Source organism: Primulina eburnea, chromosome 5 (genome assembly GCF_022965805.1).
Source record: "Primulina eburnea isolate SZY01 chromosome 5, ASM2296580v1, whole genome shotgun sequence".
Taxonomy (NCBI): Eukaryota; Viridiplantae; Streptophyta; class Magnoliopsida; order Lamiales; family Gesneriaceae; genus Primulina; species Primulina eburnea.
Genome location: NC_133105.1, coordinates 10,093,458 through 10,121,424, shown reverse-complemented (window position 1 = coordinate 10,121,424; position 27,967 = coordinate 10,093,458). Strand labels below are relative to the sequence as shown.

Sequence of the window (27,967 nt, the reverse complement as noted above, 5' to 3'; positions counted from 1 at the left end):
ATAATGCAATTTAAATAAATCATGCATCACTAAAATCATTTTAAACTTAAATAAAATATTTAACAATTTAATAAATGCAAGGGTTATACGTGTACTAAATTTGGGCACTACAATTCCTCCCCCACTTATAAAAATTTCGTCCTCGAAATTAAGTCTTACCAAACAACTCCGGGTATCGGTTCCTCAAATCCGCCTCGGTCTCCCAAGTGGCTTCCTCTACTGCTTGATTCAACCACCGGACTTTGACCAGCTTGGTCACCTTGTTCCGAAGTCTACGCTCATGTCTGTCTAGGATCTGGATAGGTCTCTCTTCATAAGACAGGTCTGGAGCCAACTGTAACGGTTCATAGCTCAACACGTTCGAAGGATTAGCTAGGTACTTCCTCAACATTGAGACATGGAACACATTGTGCACCCCGACCAGATTTGGCGGAAGGGCAACACGATAAACTAGTGTCCCAAATCTTTCCAGAATTTCAAACGGTCCAATAAACCTCGGGCTGAGTTTGCTCTCTTCCCAAATCTCATAACACCCTTCATAGGTGATATCTTTACAAAAACGTGATCACCAACGGCTAAGTCGAGATCTCTCCTCCTCTTATCAGCATAACTCTTTGACGACTCTGGGCGGTCTTCATTCGATCTCGGATCTTGACCACCACATCTGCAGTCTGCTGAACTATATCGGGACCAAGTTCTGCTCTCTCATTAACCTCATCCCAATGAATTGGTGATCTGCATTTCCTTCCATACAACGCCTCATATGGAGCCATACCTATCGATGATTGGAAGCTGTTGTTGTATGTAAACTCCACTAGAGGTAAGTTTGATTACCACATCCCCTGGAAATCGATCATACACGTTCGCAGTAAATCCTCCAAAATCTGAATCACTCGCTCAGATTGGCCATCTGTCTGCGGGTGAAAAGTTGTGCTGAAAAGCAACTTCTTCCCCATGGCTGCATGTAGGCTCTTCCAAAAGGACGATGTAAATCTCGGATCCCTGTCGGACACAATAGAAACTGTGATCCCATGCAATCGAACTATCTCCTTGATATAAAGCTCCGCGTACTGCGTCAAGGAGAAGGTCATCTTCACTGGCAAGAAGTGTGCTGACTTAGTGAGTCGGTCCACTATAACCCAAATAGAATTCGATCCTCTGACTGACCTCGGCAAACCAACCACAAAGTTCATTGTAATATTCTCCCATTTCCACTCTGGGATGGGGAGTGGCTTAATAAATCCTGCTGGTCTCTGATGTTCTGTCTTCACCTGCTGACAAGTGAGGCATTCAGACACAAATCTACGGATGTCTCATTTCATCCCTGGCCACCAATACAAAATCTGCAGGTCTTTGTAGATCTTGGTACCTCCCGGGTGAATGGAATACGGAGATGTGTATGCCTCTGACACAATATCCTCTCTGATCGAATCAAAGCTAGGCACCCACATTGTAAGGCCCGAGAAATTTATCATGTTAATCCGAAATGATTTGACAATGGTTATTATAATCGGACACGATTTGCTGATAATTGACATGATTAAGATTATATGGACTTGAATGAAGAAGCCGGGCGTCGTTGCATTGTGAGCCAAGAGTTCGGACAGAATATGTGGCGCCCGAGCGGTAGAAAAGTACCGCTCGAGCGCCAATGCATCACAAGAAGGAATCTAGACAGAATGTCTGGCGCCCGGGCGGTAGTTTTTGACCGCCCGAGCGCCAGAGGATGATAAGATGAGTAGCCGGGCAGAAGAGTTGGCGCCCGGGCGGTAGTTTTTGACCGCCCGAGCGCCAAGGGAACATTTCGATAGGCTTGGGCAGAAAGGGTCGTGCCCGAGCGGTAAATTATTACCGCTCGAGCGCCGACCAAAATTTGTGAAAAGAAGCCACGTTTCGTCTTCATGCAACTTGTGATATATATTAGCAATTCCTTCATTTCCCCCGGCAAGAATTCGAGAAAGGCTCAGAAAGTTTCTAAGAAAAATCCTTACGCCTTTATATTTCAATCCGCCCGTCAGATTCTGAATCTGACTGCGATACTGTGTTCCTGTCAGAGCAGGCTACAACTGGACACTGGGTATGGACAGATTGGAAGACAAGACCTCGTCTTCATCAGATCGAGAAGATAAAGACTGGGTATGGACAGATTGGAAGACAAGACCTCGTCTTCATCAGATCGAGAAGATAAAGGTATAAATTAATGTTGATTCGGGATTTCACAACTCGAGTTAGGTTTGACTTGAGTTTCCCTAAATCACATACTGTATGTTATTGCATAGATATTTGCATAATATCAGATTGATATGTTTGAAGTCTATTGATTAATAGCAGAGCCAGAGATTGAGTCTAGGGCAGAACAGCCTAGCTAGGGCAGAACAGCCGAGTCTTTGTCAGAACAGCTGAGACTCTAGACTTACGGTGTATCGTCGAGCTTAGATGTAGATCGACGTCTAATGCAGCAAATACTCGATACAGCATACCAAAGTCTAAATTAGATCGGGATCTCTAGGTTAGAATGAGAGATGAGTTGAGTCTTAGATATTGAGACTAGAATTTGATTTACAGATCCGTATGAATTTATGTTTCATAGATTACGATACATGTTTTATTTACAGACTGGTATTGATACATGTTGTTTGATTATGCTACATGTGATAAGATATGATTCATGCTTTTATGTTAATTCAGTTAACTGCATGTATACATTGTTTATACTGGGATATTTATATCTCACCGGAGTTATCCGGCTGTTGTCTTGTTTTGTATGTGTGCATGACAACAGGTGGGGCAGGATCAGGGTCCAGAAGATGATGAGAGATCGAGATTAGAGTGGTGATCACGGACTTGGATATAGATAGGTTTCATTACTAGATCATAGTAGCTGAACCTTAGTTTTTAAACTAGATGTATGAGGTACAAGATTTGTATTTCTTATACTGGTTTGTATAATAGAATGATTCCATTACTTTCCGCACTTGCATGTTAAAAAGAAAAAAAATTTTAGACCCTGTTTATCTGAATTGATAATTAGTCCCAATGACGATTAAGAAGATGATTAGCGTCCGGGTCCCCACACACATTATGTCCCTCTATCTCACAATACCATCGGACACCGCGTAGAGTACACTGCCCTTAGCCTCGTCCTTCAGCCTCAATTTCTCCAGTTGCTCGTCTGAAGGCTGGTCTGTACGAATACGATCAAGCAAGGAAGATTGGACTGTCATATTAGACAGCCTCGGAGCTTTACCCTTGCGATAAACTTCTAAACCAAACCTCTGAATCTCAGACTGAAGAGGTCTCTGCGCTGACAACTGAGCTATGACTGCAACTTTCCAGCTCAAGGCGTCTGCGACGACATTAGCCTTTCCCGGATGGTAGCTAATCTCGCAGTCGTAGTCTTTCACCAACTCTAACCACTGTCTCTGTCTCATATTCAGTTCTTTCTATGTGAAGAAATACTTGAGACTCTTGTGATCCGTGAATATCTGACACTTTTCGTCGTACAAGTAGTGTCTCCAAATCTTCAATGCAAAGACGACAGTGGCTAATTCTGAATCATGCGTCGGGTAATTCTTCTCATGCACCTTTAACTGTCTGGAAGCATAAGCTATCAACCGACCCTGCTGCATCAAGACTGCGCCTAAACCGAGCTTAGATGCATCGGTGTATAGCACAAAATCACCTTGCCCTGTTGGCATGGCTAACACTGGTGCTGAAACAAGAGCTTGCTTCAAAGTATCGAAGCTCTTCTGACACTCGTCAATCCACACAAACTTAGCATTCTTCTTGGTTAGTGAAGTGAGTGGCACTGCTATCGAGGAAAACCCCTGAATGAACTTACGGTAGTAACCGGCTAAACCCAGAAAACTACGGATCTCAGAAGCATTCCTCGGTTCAACCCATTCCTTAACAGCTGCTACCTTTGATGGATCCACCTCAATTCCACTGCTAGACACTATGTGACCCAAAAACGCTACCTTTTTCAACCAGAATTCACACTTACTAAATTTCTCAAATAACTTGCAACTCTGCAAGGTCTGCAAAACTGTCCTCAAATGCTGGCTATGCTCCTCATGGCTCTTCGAGTAGATAAGAATGTCGTCAATGAATACTATGACGAATTGATCAAGGTAAGGCTGAAAGACTCGGTTCATCAAGTCCATGAAAATTGCTGGAGCATTCGTCAGTCCGAACGGCATCACTAGGAACTCGTAATGCCCATATCTGGTCCTGAAAGTTGTCTAGTGCACATCTGCCTCTTTCACCTTCAGCTGGAGATACCCTGATCGAAGATCTATCTTAGAGAACACCGTGGCTCCCTGCAACTGATCAAACAAGTCTTCGATCCTAGGAAGTGCGTACTTGTTCTTTATCATTACCTTGTTCAACTCCCGGTAATCGATGCACAGTCTCATGCTCCCATCTTTCTTTTTCACAAAAAGCACTGGTGCGCCCCACGGCGAGAAACTGGGGTGGATGAATTCCTTGTCGAGAAGCTTCTGAATCTGCTGTTTGAGTTCTAACATCTCAGCTGGAGCTAATCGGTATTGTGCTTTAGAGATTGGCACTGTACCTGACATAAGATAGATTGCGAACTCCACCTCTCTCTCTCTGGTGGTAGACCTGTGACGTCGTCAGGAAAGACGTCTGGGAAGTCTCTGACTACTGGTATGTTTGATATAGACGGAGCGTGTGATTCAGGTGCTGAAATAGTGCTGGCCACGAAGGCCTCACACCCCTTAGAAATAAGTTTCCGCGCCTGCATACAGGAGATCGTGCTAGGGAAACTTCTCCACCTGTATGGCTCAAATAGAAACTGCTTCATTCCCATCGGTCTGACCAACACTTATCTCTTCTGAAAGTCAATCAGAACTCTGTTCTTTGTCAACCAGTCCATACCCAAGATAATGTCAAACTCTGGCATCGGCAATATTATCAGGCTGAATACACTAGGTGGCCCTGCAGTTCTAGATCAATGTCTTTGACCACGCTGATAGCTACCAGTTCTTTCCCTGATGGGACTGTCACCGAATAATTCACATCAAGGCCGATGGACTTGATGTCCAAATCATTAGCAAAGGTCTCGGAGATGAATGAATGAGTGGCCCCTGAATCTACCAGGGCCTTCGTGGATAACCTCTTGTCGAAAATGTTTCCTGAGGGACGTTAGAACAACACAAAACTTATACCCCACTATTCTAACATTAACCTCAACATAGCAAAAAATTAATATCCCAAGTCACACAAAAATATCACTATCACACCAATAATCCCAAATAAAATTTCAACATGCAAGCCACGAATTTAAAACTGTACCGAATTAAACAAGTTACCGATTAACAGTGTAGTATCTGGGTTCGCCTCTTGTGCATGCATGGCGAACACTCTGCCCTGGGTTTGCTGCTTCCACTGTGGGCACTCCTTTAGCATGTGGTCACTAGCTCCACACTTGAAACACTTGCTTGTCCCATACAAACACTGCCCTGGATGCTGGCGGTTGCATTTAGCACACACGAAGAAAGTACCGGGCTTCAGAGGCGCCACCTGCTACTGGATTGGGCCCTTGCCCTTTGGTGGTCCTTGATAAGGCTTCTTCCCCGGCGACCCCTGATATGGTTTCTTAAACTGGGGTCTCTGGTGCTGCTGTTGCTGGTGATGCAGTTGTGCCTGATAGGGCCTCTTGCCCTGCCTGTCCAACTCGATATCCCTATGGTCCTGCTCTACCGCCGATGCTCTAGATACGGCGACTGCATAAGTAGTAGGACCCGCATCTCGGACATCACGGCGCAAAACGTCCGCAAACCATCCATGAAATGCCTCAACTTTGCCTGGGCATCATTCGCAATGAGGGGTATGAAGTGACACTCCCTCTCAAACTTCCTAAAAAACTCCGCCGCGTTGTTATCCCCTTGGCGCAACGTCATGAACTCTCTGATTAGGCGAGAACGTACTTCCTCAGTGAAGTACTTCGAGTAGAAAACCTCTTTGAACCCATTCCAAGGCAGTACCTACAAGTTGACTGCCACTGACGCATTCTCCCACCATAGTCTGGCGTCCCCTATCAGAAAGAACGTGGCACACCTGACCCTGTCTGCATCAGCCAGTTCCATGAAGTCGAAGATTACCTCGATGGACTTATCCATCCTTCAGCTACCATCGGTTTTGTGGTACCCGAAAACTCCTTTGGGCTCATACGTCTGAACCTCTCGTAAACTATTTTCGGTCTGGGCCTATCCCCCGCATATACTGCAGTCTGGTTCCTCGCAAACTGTGCGAAGAACTGCATCATACCTGCAAGCATCTGAGCTTTCATATCCGGAGGTGGAGGTGGAGTATTGGCCCTCTCCTCATTTCGGGCCTCTCTATCCTCTTCCCTTGCTTCTCGGATAATCAAGCGTCTAGGAGGCATACTGTTCCAATAAATTACCCAACACGTAAGCCCCATATGCATGAACATGATATAAACAACATAAGATGCACGTCCTTGAACTTTAAAATATGCACATGCTGAAATCAGAACTTAATGCTTACTACATAACTCAAAATTGAAACCTTAAAACTTACAGACTTGAGGTGTGACTTCGTGAACTTCTTGCGGCTGGCAGTAGGCGTAACCCTTTACAAGAACACCGCTCTGATACCAACTGTAGCGTACCGTACTTTTACTATTCAAGATTTGCGGAAAAATTAAAATTTTCTTGAATTAACGTGAACATTCAAAATTCGATAAAATAAATAAACCGTACGTCTCACAAGTTGTTGCAACAACAGCTTTGAAATTTAAAGTTTGACAAAAGTCTTAAATATTTTCATAAAGCTTAAAACATGGCGGTCCTCGGGTTTAGCCTCCCGCTCAGTCCAAGCCTGCTCCTTGGTCCCCACCTCCCGTCTCCTCATAAACGTCCTCACCTGCATCGATCAAGTCTAGTGAGTCTAAAGACTCAACACGTATAAACTGGGAATAACGAATAATACATAATAAAACCACAGGCAGCTTAAAAATAAAACATACATACTTGAAACTTGAACTTGAAGTAAACTTGAATATTCATACATATCATAGACGTGCCATATGTAAAAACCTTTCTTAAACATGTTGCATACTTGAACTTACATAGCTTCATCATTTTGCGTAGAGATATGTTTCAATGCAAGTGACCCATAACATATTTTTCCTGATCAGACTAAACCACAGTACTGGGCTGACAGAGACATATCCACTGCCACATACATGAGATCCCCATTCATGCTTTAACGGGTGGATTGGTCCTCGTTCATGCTTTAACGTTTTCCAATCCTGATCTAAACCCGTTCATGCTTTAACGGGGTGGGTTGGTCCCCGTTCATGATTTAACGCTTTCCAACCCCATACATACATTGGTCACAAGAAATTTAGCATACTTCAAAAACTTGAAAATAATTTTATTGCACGTCAAAGTACTTACTTGGCGTTGAGGGATTCGTTGGACTTCGATTTGGGGCCGTTGCTGCACATACTAACATGAATTCACCTATTTAACTTGCATAGCTTAGACGTATTGATCATGCTTAATTGCGAGTTCATTCAACTCCTTAGGATATTCTAAAATTCCCATGACTCGACTTTGTAAATCATTGCACTAAACCATGACATCAAACCTCAAAGTAAACATTACATTTTTCCCAAAATATGAAATACATGGACCCCGTGCCCGGGTCCGCGTACGGGTCCGTGTAGGTTCGCTAAAATGTGTCGTGAAGAAAAGGTAAGGCACGGACCCCGTGCCTAGGTCCGTGTGGGGGTCCGTGTATGTGCGCAAAGAATTTACTCGGGAAAAAGAAGGGACACGGACCCCGTGCTAGGTTCCGTGTAAAGGTCCGAGTAGCTTCGCAAATTTTGACACCGAGAAGAAACAAAGGCACGGACCCCGTGCCCTGGTCCGTGTGGGGGTCTGTGTACCTGCGCAAATCTGAAACTCACGAAAATTCTGAACACGAAATGTTAATCATTCTGGACTCGGTTATACGTACCACGAACCGACACCACGAGACCAACCTAAGATGCCATAACATTGACCCAACTCGCACAAACGTCCCAAAGCAACGACGTTCACCCTACGACACATACGACACAAAAATACGTCAATTGACATCAAATCGTTTCCTACGTCTTCTAATTAAATCAAGTGCCTATTGACATGAAACAAAATCTCAAAAATACTCCCAACATCAATATCAATGTACCTATACACAGCAACGATCACCTGTCGATCCTCAACGAAACCTGCAACATTAAAACTTCAAGAACGCATCAAATCGATATTTCTGAAAACGCAGTTTGAGCAGTCCCACAAAAAACATCATAACTCACTCAATTTTAATCCAAATAATTCGACTTTACTGTCAAATCGAAGGTAACGAAAAGTTTTACAATTTTTGTGTTGAAAGTTTTCTCAATAACGCGACCGAGAACTCGCAGTATTTAAAATTGCAGCAAAAAAGAAATTTTAGATTTAAAAATGGCTTCAAAAGCGTTCTAAACATAATTGCTCAAACTCCTACGCATCGCACATGAATTTTTACACATAAATATCAACACACGCATAATATGACGAGATCGATGCAGCAATAACAGTATATACGTGCCTTTTGATGATGCCGTAACGACGATACCGAAGCGGAGATGGGGTGAGGATTGATCCAGGACTAACGTGACGATAAAATCTTGCAATAAAATTCACGAAAAATTGCTGGAATGATAAAGGGGGATGGGGCGGCTGCTGTATAAGGAAGAACCCTAGATTTCCTCTCCAAGAATGATGAAAATCTGAATTGAAGAGTGTGTATGTTTTGCGTTATTTAGTGTGTGTAAAAGTATGTGTGTGTACGTGTGATTAGTAAATTAGGGAGAGTAAAATTTGCTTAATTATTAATTAGTACTAATTTTAAAATACTAACTCTCCCTTAACTTTAACAAAAATCTCTAATTTAAAATAAAATGTACATGTGCTAGTCTTTTAAAAGTTTTAAAATTCTAAAATTCACCTAATAATTAAATTAGGCTTTAAAATGCTAAAAACTTAATAAATGAGTTAAAATGCCCCAACTCTAACTTAAATAAAATACCACGTTTAAATCGCCAAAATCTTCACCGGTCTCTTTTCCTCGATCCAGCCTCGAATAATCGCATGGAACATGAAACTTGAAAAACATTTTAACGTGCATCACATAAACATTAAAATAATGCAATTTAAATAAATCATGCATCACTAAAATAATTTTAAACTTAATTAAAATATTTAACAATTTAATAAATACATTGGTTATACGTGTACTAAATTTGGGCACTACAAGATGTGCTTTCAGCAGCAGGTGAAACATTTGAGATAACTGCATTAGTAGCAGTAGTAGTGGCAGTAGCTGCAAGAGCCTTGATAGCTGGATTCAACAAGGGATTTTCTCCGCTTCTCACTTCCAGCTCAAACTCATAAACTTTCATATAACGTACCGTATTTTGAACTACTTGAAATTTGCAGAAAAATAAAAATTTTCTTAAATATAAAATAAACTTTCAAATTTCGGTCATCAATCAATTGTTCATCCAAAATATTTGTAATAAAAGAGATCATTAATAAAGTTTGCTAAAGAAAAATATTTGATTAAATATCGTAAACAATAACGTGAAATCAAAGTACTTGAAACATTGCATAATTTTTTAAAAACATGGGCGGTCCTCGGGTTTAGCCTCCTGCTCAGTCCAAGCCGGCTCATTGGTCCCCACCCCTCGTCTCCTCAAATTCATCCTCACCTGCATCGATCAAGTCTAGTGAGTATAAAGACTCAACATTTATAAACTGGAGATAACAAGTAATACGTAATAAAACCAAATGCATCTTTAAAATAGAGCATACATACTTGAAACTTGAACGTAACAGTATAAACATACTTGAAACATGAACGTAGTAGCATAAACTTAGACGTGCCATTATCATAAAACTTTTCTTAAACATACTTGCATCATACATACTTGAGCATACATAACATCATTTTGCGTAGAGATATGTTTCAAAGCAAGTGACCCATACATAAATGTGCCTGATCAGACTAAACCACAGTACTGAGCTGGCAGGGAAAGTCCACTACCACAAACATGAGATCCCCGTTCATGCTTTAACGGGTGGATTGGTCTCTGGTCATGCTTTACCGGGGTGGAGAGATCCTCGGCCATGTCCACCGACTTCCAAACCCGTTCATAATTTGGTCACAAGACATTTAGCATATCTCAAAAACTTAAAAAAATTTCTTTTGCACATCGAACATGCTTACGTAGTATTGAAGGATTCTTTGGATCTCGCTTGGGGCCACTGTTGTACATACTAACATGAGTTCAAACACTTATCTTTCATAGCTTAGACGTAGGTACTCGTGCTCAGCACCGAAGTAAATAAATAGCTTATGACATTCTAGATCACTCGGGACTTGACCTCGTTTAATCATCGTACTAAACCATGACATAAAACCCAAACCAAATCCTATATTTTATATTCATAACCACAAAACAAATCCTATAATTTATATTCATAACCACAAAACGAATCCTATATTTTATATTCATATAAATATATATATATATATATATTTAAAGGGGTACACGACCCCGTGTAAGGGTCCGGGTACATGCTGGAAATTCGCATTTTGAAGGAAAAAGGGCACGGACCCCGTGTACAGGTCCGGCTTCAGGTCCGTGTAGGTGCTGGGATCGTGGATGAACGGAATTCTCTACACTTGTGACGTAATCCTACCTCAAGACACATTCCTAGGATGCTAAGGCACTTATTCAAAATCACAAACAACGCAACCCAATCCGTGAACACGACATTTGACACCCAAAACGCATCCTACGATTTCTAATGCATACAAGTGCCTATCGATGCGAACTGACACACCAAAAACCATCCCAACATCATACTCAACATACTTAAACACAGCAGTGAACACCCGTCGATCCCAACAAGGCCTGCAACAATAATACTTCAAGAACACATCAAGAACGCATTTTTCAGAAAAACGCAGTTTGAGCAGTCTCACGAAAACAATCATAACTCACTCATTTCTTATCCAGATATTTCGAATTTACTGTCAAATCGAAGATATCAAAAGGTTCTACATTTTATATGCTGAAAGTTTTTCCAGAAAATCGACCGAAAAGTCGCAGTATTTAAAATGACAGCAAATTCCTAGTTTTCATATCTAAAATATTTTCAAAACCGATCCAACAAGTTTTTGCTCAAACTTTTTATAACATACATGAATTTTTACGCATAATAAACAAAAACACGAATAATATGACAAGATCGATGCAAAAATGAAAGAATATACATGCCTTTGATCTTTAAAATTACCGAACCGACGATACCAAAGCGGGAAAGATGCAAGGGACGATCCGGGACAAACGTTGCACGATTTTCTTGAAGAAAAGTGGCGAGAATTGATGAAATCTTTGAAGGGAGGGGGCGGCTACTGAGTTTTCTTAGAACCCTAGGTTTTTTTTTTTTTTTGCTCTCAAAAATCTGAAATGAGATGGAATGAAATGTGTGTGCTGATGGTGTGTGTAAAATCGTGTGATTGTGTGTGTGTGTGTGTGATTAATTAGGGGCCAATTAGCTCAATTAAATAAATAATAAACAATTTACATGATAATTAAAATACCAATTCTCCATTAAATTACTAGCATGCCTAAATTTGAAATAAAATGCACGTGCCTTAAACTTTAAAAGTTTAAAAATCTTAAAATCACTTAATAAATTAAATTAGGCTTTAAAAATGCTAAAACTTAATAAATCATTTAGAATGCCTCATTCTTAACTTAAAATAAAATACCACGTTTTAAAATTGCCAAAATCGTCGCCGGTCTCTTTTCCTCGATCTCGCATCGAATAATCGCCTAAAACATGAAACTCAAGAAAACATTTAGCGTACATCACACAAACATAAATAATTTAAAATAATATAAATTAAATAGATCATGCATCGCTATAAATCATTTTAAAATTAAATAAATAATTTAACAATTAAATTAATGCATGGGTTTTACGTGAACTGGTTTTTGGGTTCTACATTTCAAGTCTGCAAACAAGGCATGTAGTTCTAACTTGTTTAGATATTTTGAGACTCTCATCGCCATTGTCTCGACATCTCATTCTCTGGGTAAATCTCTCATCACTTTGAGTGCTACTTCTCTATTGCCATATTCCTTTCCCATAGCTGCTAGCACATTTACTAAGTTGCTGAAACGTTCATCAAACTCGCTCAGAGTTTCTCCAGCCTTCATCTTTAGATTTTCAAACTTTTGCATTGCCACAGACAGCTTGTTTTCTTTTGCTTGTTCATTTCCTTCACAAATATAGATGAGTTTCTCCCAGATTTATTTGGCTGTAGGACACATCTTGATTTTGCTGAAAGTGTTTTTATCAAGTGTTTTGTAGAGAATATCCTTCGCAACATTGTCTAAGTTTGCTCTCTTCTTGTCCTCGCATGTCCATTCACTTCTTGGCTTTTCGAGCATTTGTGGTGCTCCATCAGTGATAGCGATAGCAGTATTAGGCTTTAGAATCTTCAATTGACCATCTGTGATGACAAACCACATGTCATCGTCTTGAGCTGCAAGATGAGATTTCATTCTGATCTTCCAGCCATCAAAATCTTCTTTTGAGAACATAGGAACTTTCTGAAATGTGCCATTTCTGTTGTAAATTTTTAGAACAAGAATAGCCTGCTCTGATACCATTTGTTGGGGATCGATATCGAGTTTAGAGGCGGAGTGAATAAACTTGTTGCTTTGTTGAACGTTTTTGAAAAGGGTGCTAGAATCCTGTTAGAGATTATATCTTATCTTGTTCGAATAATATTCAGCAGATCACAATAATAAGTGCGGAAACGATATGATGATATGAGGGTGAAAACAATAAAACAGTAGGCAGTAAACAGTAGTTGTTTCTGGAAGTTCGAAGATGAAATCTTCTACGTCTCCCCTTTTTTTGTTTCCAGAAGGTATCACTAAAAGACTTTGGCTATTACAGTACAAATTTTGTACACTCCCACGTCAATAGGACTTACCTTTAGCTTACTGAAACTCTTAGCATTACAACACAATAGAATGAATACAACAAAGTTCTGGAAAAGACTTTTTTCCAGATTACAGAGTATTCTCAACAAGATGTAGTAAAGTGTATAGCTTGTGAAGAGATAACGAAAAAGCAGCATAATATGATCTCAGAATATCAGATAAATGTTATAACGAGTGTGCTGCTTTTTCGTATGTTGAGCTTTAATGATAACGAGTAGTTCTTTGATTTGCTCAAAATAACGTTGGATAGATAATGTGTTTCTTGATAAAAAGATGACTGTCTCTTTCTATATAGGGTTGATCCTTATATATAGAAAGTTTTGAATCCAACTTCTATAAGTAAAACGACTTCTTTGACTCTGAGTAAATCAGCTTTATCACCTAAAAAGGGTCTTGCAGAAAGCTTCAGAATAATCAGTCTTTGTCTCATACCAAAACTAGTAAGGAGCGTTAAATGTCTTCGTACAACATTAATGGTGCAATTAATACTAGTACTAGGTAAAGTAACGGTAACATCTAAGACGGGTAACTATCAAACAAAAGACGTTAAGCTCTTCTTGTTTAAGCTAAGTTCTATTTCTGCCTTTTTTAACTTCTGAATCTGCTTTATACAAGCCGTTTAAGTACTTGAAAAATATTGCTTCTGTTTAAGCGATACGAGAGATTCTGCTTATTATACTATCTTCTGATTTAACTATCACGACCTACTGGTTTTGACTCTCATCACTACAATTAAATTAAGTCTAACACAGTGGTATTGAAAATAGATTTTCATAGAGTTTTAAAAAGTTGAGTGGTATTCAACATTGACTTTGAAAACTCTATAAAAGTCTATGAATATTCAAATTTTCAATAGACTTTTAATAACTTCATGGAATTCATTAACATACAAACATTAAAGCATAATGTACAATTATAAATTGTCAAAAATTGTAATTGGTTCAACCAAAGATTTGGATGGATTTTTAAAACTTTTAACTCATACACAAGCTATTTATTTCTTTCTATGTCGCTTCACATCACCTCTCTTCTTATCTTCTCTCCTCTCGTCTATCTCTATTACTCTCTCGAATTTTCGAAGTATACCTCTATATATATTTTCATATTTCCTTTTCAAATGTTTCATTTTTTGGCTGATTGTTCATTTAATAATTTTTTATTTTAACATCATAGGAAATTTTGAATTCTAGAATTGATTTTGTGATTTTTAATTTATGATTTATACAAATTAATGTAATATTCAATAATAATAAAAGATTATCCAAAAAAATATCGCTTAATTCTTAATAATTGAATAACATCGCAATAACCATGATTTTTTAAATGATTTTTAGCATTTTCAATTAATATGTAAGCTGTGATATTTTTATACAAAATTATATCCACGCAATGCTAAATAATATTTTTTTCACATGTAAATTATCAATTCAAAAACAATGTTACAAACATGCATACAAACTCTTATATATACACATGTAAGGATTAAATGATTTAAGTTTTAAATAAATAAATTTATTTATTAATATAAATATTGAAAAACTATTTCAAACTGAATATGTTATATATGTGAATTAATTATTGGTTCAAAGAAATTAATAAAAAATAATATTTTATAATTAAGTACAAAATTATAAAATTCTATAAAAAAAAATTCACAAATTTATAAAAAATTTGCAAGAAAATCTACATGAATCCACATAAATCTGTTTAATTCTGTAAAAGTCAATAAAAATCTATCAAATCCATAAAAGTATATCATTTGAAAAATTCAATAAAAGTCGTCAAAACTCTAAATTGAATACATCTCACTAAATCAAATATTGACATACGGATTTTACTTTAGCCCCGGAATCTAATGTGCAAAGCTCTAATAAACAAATAAATAAACTCTCAAAAAAATCTTTAAAAAGACGACTAAATCCGTAAAACAAAGAAAATTAACAAGTTTGAAAGCTGGCAGATGTTAAAATTCACAATTAAAAGTCAGACTTTTATAACAGTATTAGATTAGATAGATTAGGGGAAAAAAAACTTTTAGAAATTAATAATATCTCTAAAACTATAATTTTTTTTTTACATTGACTTCGAACAATTTACTAAATTAATAATTTCATAATTTTTTGAAATTTAAGTATAGCTGAATTTCACCCACTAAATTTTCTTATTGCATCCAAAAAAATTGGTGTTGTGTTTTCGAACTATTATTATACATATTATTTTCTCTCCCAATAATTGAAATTGTATTTATAAACTAAACACGTTTATTTTATCTATTATTTGGCCGAAATTTTGCCTCTTTTCTCGCTTTTTATAATCCTAGAAGATAAAACCTGAACAAAAATAACTAGTCAAAAAATGCACACCAAGTGAAATACATTAGCTTCATTCAATCACCAAACTTGGATTACATTTATCTATCTTGTTGATTTATTGAGATTAAGAAAAATAAAAAGTGCAATCAACTTTACCAGAGTGGCCTGCGCTCCCAGACCAGCAGACATTCGATTTTGTATGTTGGTACACCAAGCTGTTTATCCAATTCGTGATGTGATGTACATTCTAATATGCACAGACAGAGGTAAAGACTTGCCAATCAGTCTGGCTGACGCTATTTGTGGTCAAACAAACACCTCCGAATACTCGTTGCGATTTCACCAACTCTCTGAGGGTGGAGAATGACTACACATACCCCCAAACAAACACCAAATGCCGCCACTGCCATGATAAAAGGTCGAGAAGCCCAAAGTGTCCCTGTAAACAACATGCGACCAGAGTTTCTGGGCCTTTCGTGAAGATTAAGGTTCATGACTACCTGATGGTTCAAAAGAGGAGCTTTGGCACTTTCGTCTTGAGCCGGCGAGAACTCTTGCACCCAGGGAACATTCTTCAATGTTTTCTCCAAGGCCTGAAACACATACGTCAGCAAGAAACAAGATACTTAAGTAGGATAGTCGTTTCAAATAAGAAAAAAATTGCCTTCAAAAACATCATGGGAGTAACCAAAGCTTTCAAGTGAAGTGCACCTTACATATTTTATTTCAAAATGTCTGAAAAGTTAAACTCGCCAAAGAAAGAGCAATCACGTTGGTTTTAAGATATGCCAAGAAATCCGATACCCTTACCTGATTGGTAGTTGGGACAACAGCATGTTTATTATTTTGAAAGGTCTGATCGAGCATATTTCTTGAAATATCCATACTTTTTCGTAATAGCTTCATATCAGATTCAGCATCTCCGTCGATCAAATTGTCATCAACCACATCTTTAATGTATGAAAACACTCTCCCTAATACAACAGATGAATCATTTTCTATCAAAAAGTTCAGTAAATAGTTAAATCTTTGTATGTGATGAGATGTCAACTTTTGCTCCGACGCAGGTTTCTTGAGCAACCAAGCTACTTCTAAAACAAATTCGGAGAACTGTGCTTGTCTTGAAGTAAAAACTTCACATGGAGATCTTGAAGGAGATAATTTTTGTTCTTCGGAGGTGATAAGTGTGTTGCAATTTAGTTGCAGGATCTCCATTTCTGTGCATGTTTCTTTGTTCCCCATGAGAATAGGAATGAAGTTGGACAAGCCAGACTCATTTTCGACCTGCACAAGAAAATCAAAGAACCATTATCATAATGGCACAAGTCCTCGCTTCTTCTAGCAGCTCCAGTCAACTTCACAGTCAAAATCCATATACAAGTATCTCTATCATATGATTATAAATACATTTCCCGACTGTCTTCTTAATGCAATGTCCCTTTAATGTCAACTAGAGCTTAGCTTGCATAGAGAAAAACAATAAAATAGATACAAGAAAAATAATTTTTGGCAGTTAGCATATAAATCGAATGGGGATAGACATCGCAATATAGAAACAATAGAGCTAGCCAAGTCCCAACTCCACAAGTTTAAAATAAATGAATTCCCAAGTTTCTCTGGATACTCGATGAGAAAAAAAATTCATATTTCCACATGATTTATTAATAGTTCAACTGGGAGTCATCAAAAGAGCATGCTTCTATAAACTTTTGAAGTGATGACCAAAGATCCAGATTGTGCATGCCCGAAGCTCTAGCACGATAAAAAGTGTCCATTGTCAGAAATTTAAGCGTTAAGAATAGTTTTATAATAGAATCAAATGCATATCTCACCTCAAGAAAAGCAGGGCCAAAAAGATCCACATCAGTCTGAGGCACGTATATCTTCACCAATTGATGGTCGAAATTGTCATTCTCACCTTTCTTACAACAGGCAGATGATACACAAATGTCATATGCCAGATATTTCCCAGCAAACGACACAAGAAACCTGGTCAACAGACACCAAGTAAAGAAAATTAATAAATGTGAAATTGTTCATCCAACTCTAATTTATGAACATCTTGTCTAGTCAAGGCTCGGTTGTTAGCGCTCTTGGCCACAGTTTATTTCATCTGGAATGCACAGAATTCAAAACTATTTGATAATGTTGACTTATCTGTTGATTTTTTATTGCATGAGATAAAAGTTTTTACTTTTCACCACCTTCATAGTTTGTATCCTCAAGTTTTCACACTAGAGTGCTTCGACACTTGAATATTTGTCTGTAATAAATATTTTTTATTACAGATTTCAATTTACCGATAAAAAAAAGCACTCAATCATAGTTAAAACACTTTTAAAAAATGCAACTGCACCAAGCATGTCTTCCCCGTAAATCTTGTTCAAAATATAATTTGAAACAAGCATTCCAGAGAGCATTTTTATAACTCACATTGCACCTCCACAAAATGGTCAATTATCATAACTAAATAAAGCATCAAACATGATTTGTAAAACCTCATTATCATCTTCAACGATTACATGTCTATATCAATCTCACAGTTCCATCAGAACGAACATAAGAAACCACTCCTCTAACATTGCCCAATCAATGTAGTTAATCCATCCTAATGACGTGCAACAATCTCTTCACATACTATCAAGTAGCAGATCATCCATCTTAATTGCACATGGAACCTCACCTACGTATAACTCTTAACACGGATCCACCCAATCCCAACAAAGCTTGCTTTCTTTCCTCTTCACCCATCAAATTTGCTTCATAAAATCTAATGCATTGTTGCATATCTAGCCATTACATTTTCATACAACTAACATCATGCAAAGAATAAAACTTGATGAATAAAAGAGCATACTTCATGCTTTTTCACAAATTAAAGATGGAGATAACGGTCAAATATAAAGAAATTAATAGAATCAGATATAACAAACACACCGAAATCTTGGTTGGAGTAGATTACTTCCACAAGCTACAAACTCCATAGGCCTGCCAGCCTCGAAGCAATTTGGATAGACATAATGAAGCTTTGGAGCTCGATCTTTCACCGAAACCTTCATTATAGAGGCTGCATCTGTTCCATATGATCCAGCGATATGTTAGGAATGCATTAAAATAATTGGAAAATCTTCAGTAAAATGTTGCAAAAATAATAGCAATAAAGATATTATCTTCCATAAATTTATTTCGTTCCACAAAAGGTGTGGCATTTATTCCTGCTCGCTGGACTGAGTAACAAAATATGCTAAATTATTATACCATTGTTATCAGAAAAGTCAAACAATTTATAGATTATTTATCGGATTTCATTCAAACCTAATTATATGTGCCTGGTGTATCTACACAAAAGGTGACAGTAATATTTCACCATTTCTTATTCATCCTCATAAACTCTTTATGACATGATCCTGGGTTGAAAAATCTATATGGCAGCGGTGATAAAAGCTTTGAGTAGGATTTGTTCAACGGTTGATTGTTTGTCACTGCGTAAAAATCCAAGGACACGAAGATTGACTTATTGTAATTGTGATCGACATGTCAACCAAAGAGCTGAGACAAGTAGGAGAAAAGGGAATACAATAAATATAATCAGCTGTTATCAATCAAACACATAGTAGGCCATAGTTGGGACATTTTGCAATGTTCAACATAAATAAGCAAGCAAATACTCGTAAAACATTTTCTATTAACAGCTTTGTTTGTAAAATAAATAAACAAGATTAATCATAAAGGTAGATAACACCAAGTTTATGAGTAAAAACTACATGATAAAATTAATATGTTACAATGCAAACTGACCTTTTGTGACACGGAAAATCTTGTCATTTAGATACACAAGCATAGTACCTCTTCCGAACAACATATTTCCTGGTGGTGCAACAAGGCCTTTTATAAACAGAGATGGTTCTTCCAATAACTGATCATTGCAAAGACATTAAACAATTAGGATATATAAAGGATGCTAGCCATTCCTTAACTTCACAAAAGAGTTAAAACCACACATGGCTAAGCTAACCATTTGCAAAGTGGAACGAACAATCTTACAAAAAATTATCATTTACTTTATGAAGTAACTCGTGACGTCAACAGAAACTGGATATTGAAAAATAGGCACAAAATTATTAAGTTATCCATAGTAAAAAGAATAAGTTTCTGACTACCTTAAGCCACATTGGCTTTGGCATTGCGATAAAAGCCGTCAAAATTGTACAACCTGGACGGATATATCCCTCCAATTCAACAGGCATGCTAGCCAACCATTGAAATATCTATAGAAGAATCAAGCATGTTAAAGAAAAATGTTTGTCTGCTTGTCTAATTAACACAAAATATATCTTTAAGGTACTTGATTTCGAAGCCGTCGAGGAAACTCAGCTGGATTCCAGTCGTAGAGCTTGAAGGAGATTCGGCCAGAAGGGCACTGCCAGAGAGTTTAATCATTGCAGATTAATCAAAGCTAAGTTAAAAAATGAACAAAAATAGAAGACATAATAAAGCTCCAAGGCATTGGACATACCACAGAGTAAAACATGCTCCTGTTTTCATGGTATGCTGGGGAGTGTTTGTATTTTGAATTCTGTTTCTCCTCCTCTAGATTTGCCTCACCTGAAGCACCAAATGATACAACACTATCATTCTGAAGATGTTGGGAAGTGAGAGCTGAGCCTCGAGGTGAGACACGTCCATCTAACTCCACCATTGTCGGTCTCTCTTCCGTCTGACTGCTCACACATACATTATCTGCCGCCAATCAAATATCAATTAGAGCGCCAACAGCAATGCTAATTGTAAACATGAACAGTTGTAGCAAAGCCATATCACCACACAGAACAGCATTTCTCCAAATATATAACTGGAAAAAAAGAGGCGATTTGATATGCTCCCATAAATACAAGTCCCAAAAAAGAGACCATCCATCCCACCAATGCATGTAGAGAAGATAATAAATAAGGGCGAGAGGCAGTTGAAAGTCTTTCGTTAAGATTATTGCCAACCACCATTCCATGTGAGGTTGATATACCTTTTCCAGAGTCATCATCACCACTGGCATCGTCAACCAGACAAACAGGCTGAGGTTCCTTGCTCCCGCTTCTTTTAGAATCATTAGGTCTTCTTCGACGCCTGTTATTGTGCCGCTCTAATTTCCTTCGGCAACTGCGTTTACCCTCGTCAAAATCTAACAAAACATGAAACCTGAAAAAATAGATATTTAGATATATTAACAAGATATTCAATAGAAATAAGTGAACAACAGTTTCAGCAGTTAATCTAATAGGAATAAACAAATTCTGAAATACAATAATGGTGTGGGAATGGAGTAGTAGTTTGCCAATGACCAAATGAAACATAGACAATTTGTGTTGTAGAAAGCCAAGAAACAATAATCTGTCACAGGACCATTAACATTTTTAACTCAAAAGTAAAGGCCACCGACTAAAAGTTCCTACGTATATTATACATATTTTCCCAGAAACAGAAAACTTGAGTAAAGGCTATAAAATATCAACAATAAAGCTTAAATGAAACTTATTTTTGCCATGACTAGACACTCATACTCCCAAAAAATCACCTCATGTGCATATCCAACAGTGGATTCAAGTCGCACATCAGAATCCGCCTCGAGAAAACTATAGTCTACACTTACAGTCGATTGGCACCAGTTAGTATTCAAATTTTAAAAGTTTTAATACGAAAGAAAATGATGTATTGATAGGGACAGCAATGTGCGAAAGATAATCCGTCACTGGGGATAAGTGCTTGGACTACTGTATCTGTTGGGAAATTATACCGAAGCGATGTCGATCACGATTATAATATAGTATCCAAATATTGCGAAATAAAATAATCAACAAGAACAAAAAGATTTACATAGTTCACTCAAGATAGGCTACGTCCACGGAGCACCGCAACTTTTATAACTGGAAGAAATATTACAACAAGTGTATACACCAATACACTCAATATTTTCACTCCCAAACTCGAGTATACCGATAAAATAATTTCTCTAACTCACACAAGAGAATTCCCGCACTCAAGAAAAAAATACACTCTTTTTTTCTATCCACTCTCTTTTTATCAAAGCTGAAAAGCTTTTGATTTTGGATTACAATAACTGAAAGAATTGAGCTATATTCCCTCGTTCAATTTTATAAATTTTCCGATGTGGGATGTGGTTTTAAATTATTTTATTTAATATGCGGGCCCCCCCTCACTAACAATTTTCTCATTTGAAGACTTGATTTCAATCATGTCTTCACATCATCAGTGCAGCAGTAGCTCATATCTCCAATGTTACTCCTGAAGACCAACTGAAGTCGAACACAACTTCAGTTTGTCAGTGATTACTGTCTTCGTGAGCATATCAGCAGGATTCTTGCTTCAAGAATCTTCTCAAACTTCAAGACTCCATCTTCCAGAACTGATCCGATGAAATTGTAACAAACCTGTACATGCTTTGTCCTAGCATGATAAATAGGATTTTTTGCTAAGTGAATAGCACTCTGACTGTCACAGTGTAATTTGCTACTCTCAAGCTTCTGACCCAATTCCTCCAGAATGGATCTCAATTCTCAACCATATCATCTCCTTACTAGCTTCTATAACTGCAACATACTCAGCCTCAATAGTCGAAAGCGCAACAATCTTTTGCATCTTAGACACCCAGCTTACAACGGTACCACCTAATGTGTACACATATCCAGTAGTACTTTTCCTGCCATCTAGGTCACCACCCATATCGACATCGACAAAACTCTGTAAGCCCAATTTTGACCTCCTGAAGTATAAAGAACAACTAGCAGTACCTTTCAAATACCTGAGAATCCACTTAACTGCTTCCCAGTGTTGCTTTCCTGGATTACTCATAAACATGCTCACAACTCCCATTGCATGTGCTATGTCTGGGTACACACCAATGCATTCATGAGGCTTCCGACAGCAGAAGCATAAGGAACCTTATTCATATAAGCCTGCTCCTGCTCCGTCGATGGTGATTGTGCTTTGGTTAGTTTGAAATGACTAGCCAAATGAGTACTCACAGATTTAGCTTCATTCATATTAAATCTGCTAACCACCTTTTTCACGTACTCTTCTTGAGATCACTCAAGATATTATGGCAAATTGTCAGGTGAAGGGTGGGACCCACATATTAAATAAAATAATATAAAACCACATCCCACATCGGAAAATTTATCAAATTGAACGAGGGAATTAGCTATAAATAGAGCTCAATTCCTTTAGTTACTGTATCCCAAAATCAAAAGCTTTTCAGCTTTGATAAAAAGAGAGTGGATAGAAAAAAAAGAGTGTATTTTTTTCTTGAGTGCGGGAATTCTCTTGTGTGAGTTAGAGAAATTATTTTATCGGTATACTCGGGTTTGGGAGTGAGAGATATTGAGTGTATTGGTGTATAAACTTATTGTAATATTTCTTTCAGTTATAAAAGTTGCGGTGCTCCGTGGACGTAGCCTATCTTGGGTGAATCACGTAAATCTTTATGTTCTTGTTGATTATTTTATTCCGCAATAGTTGGGTACTATATTATCATCGTGGTCGGCATCGTTTCATTATAATTTCCCAACAACTGGTATCAGAGCCTTGTTGTGAAAATTCTTAAGAATTATGAGTATGCTCTGTGGTTGCAGCTTTGACTGATCTTCCACATCAGAAAAGATTTTTTAGATTTTTTGCTAAGGCTAGAAAAGTGATGGTCGGAGATGATGGATGGGGACCGGGAATCAACAAGTTCGACGGAACAGATTTTTCGTTGTGGCGGTTATAGATAAGAGATTATACGTACAGTAAGAAGCTGCATCAACCTCTATCAGGAAAGAAACCGGAAAAGATGGAGGATGATGATTGGGAGCTCCTTGACCGACAAGTGTTAGGTGTGATACGATTGACCCTAACGAAGAATGTGGCACATAACGTGGCGGAGGCACAAACCACAGAAGAGATGATGTCCATTTTATCGCACATGTACGAGAAGTCATCAGCAAACAACAAAGTTCATCTCATGAAATAGTTATTCAACTTGAAAATGGGAAAAGGTGTTTCGGTGGTGGCTAAACACATCAATGAGTTCAACACGATTGTTTCTCAGCTAACGTCAGTTGAAATTAATTTTGATGATGAGATTCGTGCACTTATTATGTTTGGGAACCAATGGGGCAGCGGTTAGCAAATCTGTTGGAAAAAGAAAGCTAAAATCCAATGATGTCAGAGATCAAATTCTTGCTGAAGAAGTTCGCATGATGGATTCGGGGGAAGGAACATCAAAGAGATCTGCTCTAAATTTCGAGAACAGAGGAAAGGACAGGAGTGGCGAAAAGAGCTCTAACCGATGGCGCGGTAGGTTCAAGTCTCAAGAAATGGAAAAGACAAAAGCAACTTGGAAAAAAATTTGAAGTTCTGGAGTTGTGGTGAAACTGGTCACTTGAAAAAGAACTGCAGATCAACGAAGAATAATGCCAATGCAGTCACTGAGGAAGTACATGACGCTCTACTATTATCCATGGAAAGCCCTGTTGATTGAGGGTTATGGACTCGGGAGCTTCGTTTCATACCACTGATGATCGTGACGTATTTGATAATTACATTGCTGGCGATTACGGAAAAGTTTTTCTGGCTGATGGAAAACCCTTGAAAATTGTTGGTATGGGTGATGTACAGATAAAGATGTCAAATGGATCTGTCTGGAAAATCAACAAAGTCAGGCATGTACCAAAATTGACATGCAATCTGATCTCGGTGGGACAGCTCGATGATGAAGGCCACAATGTGACCTTCGGTGATGGTTCCTAGAAAGTTAACAAAGGAGCCATGATTGTTGCTCGAGGAAAGAAAACTGAACACTGTATATGACTTCCAGTTGTAGAGACACATTAACAGCTGTGGATGCTGGAGCCAATTCAAGTCTATGGCATTATAGACTTGGACATATGAGTGCGAAGGAAATGAAGATGTTGGTGTCGAAAAGAAAGCTACCAGAATTAAAGACTGTTGAACACCAACTATGTGAAAGTTGTATCTTTGAAAAGCAGAAGAAGATGAGCTTTTCAAAAGGCGGTAGAGAACCGAGAGCAGCAAAGTTGGAGCTGGTTCATACTGATGTATGGGGACCATCTCCTGTAACATCCCTTGGAGGCTCGAGATACTATGTCACATTCATTGACGATTCGAGTAGAAAAGTTTGGGTTTATTTTCTGAAAAACAAATCTGATGTTTACGAGATCTTTAAAAGGTTTCTGAAAAATAAATCTGATGTTTACGAGATCTTTAAAAGGTGGAAAATGAGACCAACAGTATCCACACTGAAAATCTAGTCACAGCCAACCAGGAAGTAGCAAGGATGTATGAACAACAATTGAAAGTCAACCTCCGACTTTTTAAGCTGCCCTTGTTATTTACATTTCACAATAAAACACGGGGGAATCGGGTCAAGGTAAGAACCTTACTCTATAAACCTAATGAATTGCAATATTGTAGTCTAGATCCTAAAATAATTGCCATTTTGTAACCGAAATCTTCTCCATTAGAGAACATTTATGGCGCTAGTGAAGGGCTCATGCAGCTGCAGCAGGATTTAAAACAGGAAGTGATCATGATTTTGAACATGTTATTTCCATGAACCCTCTTAATCGAGCTTTCCCAATTGGTAGGGAACAGGAGATAGGATCTAGCTATAAGAATAATGCTTGGTATAAATAACTCACTCATTGGTCTTCCATTACTACCAACTATAATCAGCGCCATATACACGAAAAAAAGACTTCTGATTGTTAATCTACAAAAAACACAATCTGTAGTGGCTTGCATCTACAGAACTTCCCTTAACAGAAGTGAAGGAGCTTACTTAAACATTGTTGGCATGCAATATCCTCATGGTCATGAATATTTTTCATTATCAAGTCAACGAAGAAAATACCATGCAAGGAAAAAAAATCGAATTAAGCAAACTACAGTTAGATGCAGTAGTTCGTTTGCACAGATCTGTAACCGCTACTGGAAACCCCGGAAAAAACATAAACTTGACAACACGCACGCCCCCTGAGCCCTAGATCCGGCCATCATTAATTATACCTACTTTCATAATGGTTTGCAGCATTCCTTTAATTATGCATTAATCAACCCAGAAACTAATCAAAACATATAAATATTGATCAAAGAATTTACTTTCCACATTGTTGACAATATCTCTTGTTCTCCCCATCAAGAACCACGGTACTTGCATTTGCACAACGCAAACACACCCGATGTCGCTTATGATACCCTTTTAGCTCGCTAATATCCACCTCACAGCCAGGAACCTGGCATCGTACCTGGCTTCCACCCGCGAGCCTCGCCGTTCTTGCCCGTTTCTTCCCGGGAAGGGCACTACCAAACTCCTCCTCCTCCTGCTGCTGCTCCAATTGCTCATCCAACTCAGGGCACTCACATGGGACCCGTCCCGCCAGGAAGTTGGAGCACACCAACCTGGGATCCCTCTTCCTGATCCGACCCGGGTTCTCTTGTTGTTGGTTATGATCAAATCCGGGTTGCTCGGGTTCCTGGGAATCAGGGAACGAAACGCTGAAGTTCTCATCGAGGTTGAAATCAAGGAAATCAGACCAGTCAAAGAGCGAAGACGAGGTGGGATCGACTGGGAAAGTATGAGGGGCGATGGTGGGAGTTTCGGGAAGCTCTGGCATGTGCGGCAGGGGAGATGGGTTTTGCTGCATTCTCGTAAAGAATTTTCCCTCGCCGAATCTGGGCAATCAGGGAGGGGGGGAGAGTTGGGTAGGGAATTAGGGGTGGAAATTTCTCAGTTCTTGTCCGAAATAACGAGGGTTTCGCGTTGGTGGTGGGACAGCGTGGGTGGAAGGCGGCGTTAGGTGGTGACCCGACGACGTGAGACCCAGATTCCGCCAACCAAAAAGTGGCGGTACCACAATGAATCATCATTAAAAGCTTAAACCAAATGTAATGTAATTTTTAATTTTATTATTAGACGTAATTAAATTCGATTTGCATATTTTTAATAAATATTAAAACCTAATACTATTAATTAAATTTTAAAACACGAAAATTTATTTAACTAATGGAAAATTGTAAACAAAGATTTATTAGAATAGATTTCGAATAAATTTTATTTAAAAATATAAAATATTTACTTAGATAAAAAAATTTAGAGTAGACCTCTTGTGAAACGGTCTCACGAATCTTTATTTGTGAGATGAATCAATCTTACCGATATTCACAATAAAAAGTAATGATCTTAGCATAAAAAGTAATATTTTTCATAGATGGCCGAAATAAGATATTCGTCTCACAAAATCCGACTCATGAGAACGTCTCAAACAAATTTTTACAAAAAATTTAATAACTCTCAAGTCCAATAGGATTATTAATTATTCAATGTGTACATTAATAATTTTTACTATATATATATAAACATTTTTTTTCAAATAAAGAAAATTGGAGATTTTGGTTTAATTACTCTGGATTTTGTAATTAAACTGATGTTCAATTTTTGTAACATTTAAATCACAAGTGATTTTTTTGCACATTCTGACGTTGGAAAAAAAAAATACACTAAAGTTAACGTAATACTAAATGAATAATTAAAACTTCTATGATTAGCACATTTGGCCCCTTAATTCCAATAAATAATAAATTACATAAATATAGTTCAAAGTTTAATAATATTCCAGTTATATTGTCAAACATTTGTTGGAATTTGTACCAAATAAGTGGGGACAAGAGTGAGTTACAAGCAATAGAGTGGTTGGTCTAACTAATTATCATTGCAATGGAACTTTTTTAAGTGAAAACAATATTTTATTGTTAGAAACTAAAGTATCTCAAGCACATACGTTATCCGAGTAAATTAAGTTAATTATCAAATTATTTTATATTTTTTAGATAAAAATAGTTTATTATTGATTTCACATTAACACCTACATTTTAAGATAAACCCTACATTGGGTAGATTAACGGAATATCACTGGTAAATCATATTAGTAAGATGAATTGCATTAGGAAAACTCTATGTGATATATTCGTCCGAGAAAATATTGGTATGAAGAAATGAACTTATGTTCTGATACTCCATGAATGGGACCATCAAGGTTTGAACTTAGGACCCCCAATCCATTTCTAACCAAGGTAGGTAGCCCATGATAGATCGCAGGTACTCACTCTGTTATAAATATCAGATTTGGGAGTCCAATTATTCATTCAATATATTAACTTTCAGCAACATCCTTAGATGCTCTCTTCTTTTTGTCGTCAGTACCTAAATTGAGCGTAGGAGAATATGCCGGGACACCTTCCTAGCCCCTTCTTACGATCTCCTTTGTTATTTCAGGTCTAGTCTTAATCGCGTTAGTCTCAATTACGGTAATCGAACCATATATTTCTAGTAAGTATCCTGATCATTAATCAAATGTTTAATTATTTCACCGTACATGTCACAAAACATTTGTCTTTCATTTTGTTGAATAGATAGATGAAATGTTGATATTTGTTTTTTGCCTTAACCGCCAAGCAATTGAAGGAAATTGTGAGCTAG

General features: G+C 37.8%; 1 protein-coding gene across 1 annotated transcript; it reads right to left on the bottom strand.

The window, feature by feature from the left end:
• Positions 1-15,472: 15,472 nt before the first annotated feature.
• Positions 15,473-26,334, bottom strand: LOC140832971 (squamosa promoter-binding-like protein 7). Its single transcript, XM_073197308.1, has 10 exons — positions 25,591-26,334; positions 20,438-20,610; positions 19,934-20,157; positions 19,763-19,837; positions 19,578-19,685; positions 19,216-19,333; positions 18,355-18,490; positions 17,250-17,406; positions 16,228-16,701; positions 15,473-16,010 (listed from the first exon to the last, which is right to left on the bottom strand). The coding sequence occupies exons 1-10, from the start codon at positions 26,133-26,135 to the stop codon at positions 15,714-15,716; spliced, it is 2,307 nt and encodes a 768-aa protein (XP_073053409.1). The 5' UTR covers positions 26,136-26,334; the 3' UTR covers positions 15,473-15,713.
• Positions 26,335-27,967: the final 1,633 nt, after the last annotated feature.